We start from the raw sequence: 3976 nt of genomic DNA, 5'->3' as shown, positions 1-3976 counted from the left end.
GTTGTTGTCATCATGGGTCAGTGTTGGAAAGCAACAAGCTGAAGTGTATGAGTGCTCTTCTGTCCCGGAGATAACTCAGCGGAGGTGGTCCTCCGAGTTGCATTCTGGGAGAGGGTATTTATGGGTCGGCGCCATGTTTCAAAGAGTCTTTTTGCCTCGTGGCCTAGAGGTATGTGTCAGTGAGTTCTACCTCGTAGCCCTCCGGCCTGGAGGGTTGCATGGCTGCAGCCGTGAGGGTAGACCCAGAAGCCTGTCTGGGGCCTGCTATCGCTGGGATGGTCCTGTGCTGTCTGTCCTGCGGGAAGAAGCCGGACACTTGGGAAGATCCAGGGGAGGACCCATCTTGGAAGAGACCATGCAAGGCTGGTCTTAAGAAGAGCCTGGTGACTCGATTGGAGGATATATCCTAAACTACCCTATCGCACAAGTACTGCCGGGTCGGCTTAAAGGTTCTGGTACTGTGTTTGCTGTTCATCGAAAACTACTACATCCTGTGGCAGAGGATCGTGTGAGTTTGTTTCATTCAAGTCTGTGGCAGAGACTTTTTGTTCGTGCTGCGTTCCAGCTGCTGGGTTAGTGGGAGAGACCTATCCGGGCGGGTAGAGATTTAATCCTTAGCTGAGGATACATTCATTCTAAAGATTTAAATTCCTTGATGCTACGCCAAGAAAAGCTATTTGAACTTCCCTGCAACTCTCCTTCTACCTCTTTCCTGCTACTTCTTCCAGTTCTCTCCCATTAAAGCATTGGAAAAGTACGCTTATATAGTAAGCTCAACGGGGACCCCTAGACCCGGTATTGGTGAAATTACAGGTAACAAGGTGACGGTAACAGCCCGCTATAAATCAGCAGCTCCACCATGAGTTATTGCTACACACTTTTCACCCGCCCACCGTCAAATGTTGGAGATGCGGCTCTCGTTCTGGGACAATGTCATATGACGGTGCCCCATAACGGCTGCTCTCGCGCGCCCATTGGGGCGCGCAGTGTGTTTCTAGGAAACAGCATGGCCCCGATCTCAGTAAAGAGCCAATGACGCGGTCACATGTAAATGCAAAAAGTGCCGTTTATCGGCTCTCCTTGCCTCACACTGACAAAGTGAGAGGAAAGCCGATCAGCGCCATCTCCTCACAGGGGAGACCTGTACAGGTAATCAGGGCACTAATCAGTAAAGCCCCAGCAGTGCCCATTAGTGATACCAATCAGTGCTGTCTTTCAGTGCCCATCAAAGCCTGCTCATCAGTGCTGCCCACCAATGCCCATCAGTGCTGCCTATCAGTGCCCACCAATGCCACCTATCAGTGCGGCATATTAATGCCACCTAATCAGTGCCCTTCAGTGCCGCCTAATCAGCGCACCTCAGTCAAGGAGAAAAATTACTTATTTAAAATTTACTGACAAACTAAGAATGACATTTTTTTTTTCAAAATTTTCAGTCTTTTTTTTTAGTAAGAAAAAAAAAAACCCGGCAGTGATTAAATACCACCAGAAGAAAGCTCTATTTGTGTGAACAAAATGATAAAAATTTAATTTAGGTATAGCGTTGCATGGCCGCACAATTGTCATTCAAAGTGTGAGAGCGCTGAAAGCTGAAAATCGGCCTGGGCAGAAAGGGATGAAATTGCCCAGTGGTTAAAAGGGAACTGTGGACAGAGGATTAAAAGGAGGGACTGTGCTGTAAAGGGGAAGTTATGGAGTGAAGAGGTGCTGAGGACTGAATATCCCATTCTCCGACCCTTCCACCACAACCACCCTAGTCCCTCCTCGGTCCCTGGGACAATTGGCTGCCATGAAACCGGTCTCTGGTGCCAAAAAGGGTGGGGACCGCTGCTTTACCGATCCCTAACAAAAAAAATACATAATAAATGCATATTTTTTGATAAGTGAACTTATCCTTTTACCTAGTTTGACATGGAAAATGAAATGGTCTAAAAGTTAGCCTTTTCTCTTAACAGGTAGATGTCTCTACTTTGCAATGACTATTAAGTGCCTCCCTTATACTAGTATAGGTTCTATACCCTATATCCTCTAGGGTTATAAAACAGACTGACACCAAATATTAAAAATATCGTCCGTGGCTGCTCTGAGTCCCCATGTCACAGGATGAAAGCTGGCTTATCCACCCCCCCCCCCACACACACACCCCCCACCCCCCCGCATTATCAGATCTTCTGAGTCTTCTGACCAGGATAAAAGAGTACACAAGGCATTTAATTTCCCTGCTGTTCAATAGCTTGACTGTGGTTCTCCAAGCACTGTACAAAGGTTCTGTACTTGGTGATGATCCTACTGTGCTATCTTATAGATTGACACCAATTATTCATGGATTTACATTTCACTGTGTTGTCAATGCCACAATTAATGGCAAGATCTTTTATATGGAAAACTCTATGCTAGGTACAATTTTTTTGTTGGAACAACCCAATTCACAATGTTTTTCTTACTTAGGAAGCCAAATACACATTAATCTCGAGTACAGTCATCAGTCTAATGGATAATAGTACCTATGACTTTCACTTAACAGCATTTGCCAATACTAAGGAAAACCACCTCTTTCTCTTTTTTGTATTTCTATTTCTGTATTTAACTGGTATAGTGGGAAATATCATCATAGTTACCTCCGTGATCATTGATGCCCGTCTGCACACTCCTATGTACATCTTCCTTTGTAATCTGTCTACTGTGGATATGATTTTCAATTCATCAACTCTACCAAAACTGATGGACATTCTACTTTTTGGGAATGACTCGATATCACTCACACAATGTTTTACACAACTTTATTTTTACATGTTGGCAGCCAGCACAGAGGACATTCTGCTGTCATTGATGGCCTACGATCGATATGTGGCTGTCTGCAAACCTTTACACTATCACATGATCATGAATAAGGCAAAAAATGTCCTTCTGTTACTGGGCACCTGGGCAATTGGATGTCTCAACTCTTTGTTTTTAACTCTTTCAATGTACCAGTTGGATCTCTGTCCTGTTAAAAAAATCCAGCATTTCTTCTGTGACGTTAAAGCTCTAGCAAAGATAACTTGTAGCCATACTCAGTTTTATATACTGCTCTACATTGAAAGTGTTGTCCTTGGGCTCTTCCCATTTGTACTCAGCTTAACCTCTTACATTAAGATAATTGTTATCATACTCGGCATTAGGTCCACCAGTGGCAGGAAAAAGGCCTTCTCTACCTGCACATCCCACCTTGCTGTGTTAATTATCTTCTATGGTGTCGCTTTATGTATGTATGTGAAACCTCCATCAGTTGACTTTGAGAAGCAAGATTTGGTATTCTCCATAATGTATACAGCAGTGACCCCCATGCTTAATCCATTAATATATAGTCTGAGGAATAAAGAGGTAAAATCAGCTCTGATGAGGATTTTTATAGTGAAGAAAAATGACATGTGACATGTTTGGTATCTATTTACTTGGCGTAACATCATACTTTACCAAACAATTGGGTATTATATTGTGTTTTTGTGCATTAAGATTCATTAAAGTGTTTTTTTTTCTGCAAAAAAAAATTGCGTTTAAGAAACTGCTGTGACTTACCAATGTCCTGGTTCGGTCGCATGAACGCACTGAAAATGGACATACTCGCCAAACTACTGTATTTATTTCAGGCCCTCCCAATTGCTCTCCCATCCGCATTCTTCTGTACTCTCCGTTCTATGACAATCTGATTTGTATGGAGGGGAAACCACCCCAGATTGAAACATAAGTTCCTATGCGCCCCCACCTCTAAAGGCGGGACAGGCCTTCCAGATTTCGTACTATATCATACTTCAGCAGTGGTCTCCTGTATCCTGGAGTGGTTTCCCCGCCCTCTGATCAAAGCCTCCACCATGGTGGAACAAGACCTATCCTCAGCCAACCTCCGGGCACTACTATGGGGTCATGAGCGGACTCACAAATCTCTTTCTAGATTGTCCCCCCTGACCAGGGATGCCCTGGCAATCTGGTACTGTAG

General features: G+C 44.1%; 1 protein-coding gene across 1 annotated transcript; it reads left to right on the top strand.

Moving 5' to 3' along the window:
- Positions 1 to 2490: 2490 nt before the first annotated feature.
- On the top strand, positions 2491 to 3414 carry LOC141134697 (olfactory receptor 1G1-like). Its single transcript, XM_073624139.1, has one exon. The coding sequence runs from the start codon at positions 2491 to 2493 to the stop codon at positions 3412 to 3414; it is 924 nt and encodes a 307-aa protein (XP_073480240.1).
- The last annotated feature ends 562 nt before the right edge of the window (positions 3415 to 3976 follow it).

This window comes from Aquarana catesbeiana, linkage group LG03 (assembly GCF_042186555.1).
Source record: "Aquarana catesbeiana isolate 2022-GZ linkage group LG03, ASM4218655v1, whole genome shotgun sequence".
NCBI classification, from domain to species: Eukaryota; Metazoa; Chordata; class Amphibia; order Anura; family Ranidae; genus Aquarana; species Aquarana catesbeiana.
The sequence above is the reverse complement of the archived record's forward strand: the minus strand, read 5'-3'. Positions and strand labels throughout refer to the sequence as shown.

Coding starts and splice junctions, on each gene's coding strand:
- LOC141134697 (XM_073624139.1), top strand. CDS start 2,491: ATGGATAATAGTACCTATGACTTTCACTTAACAGCATTTGCCAATACT.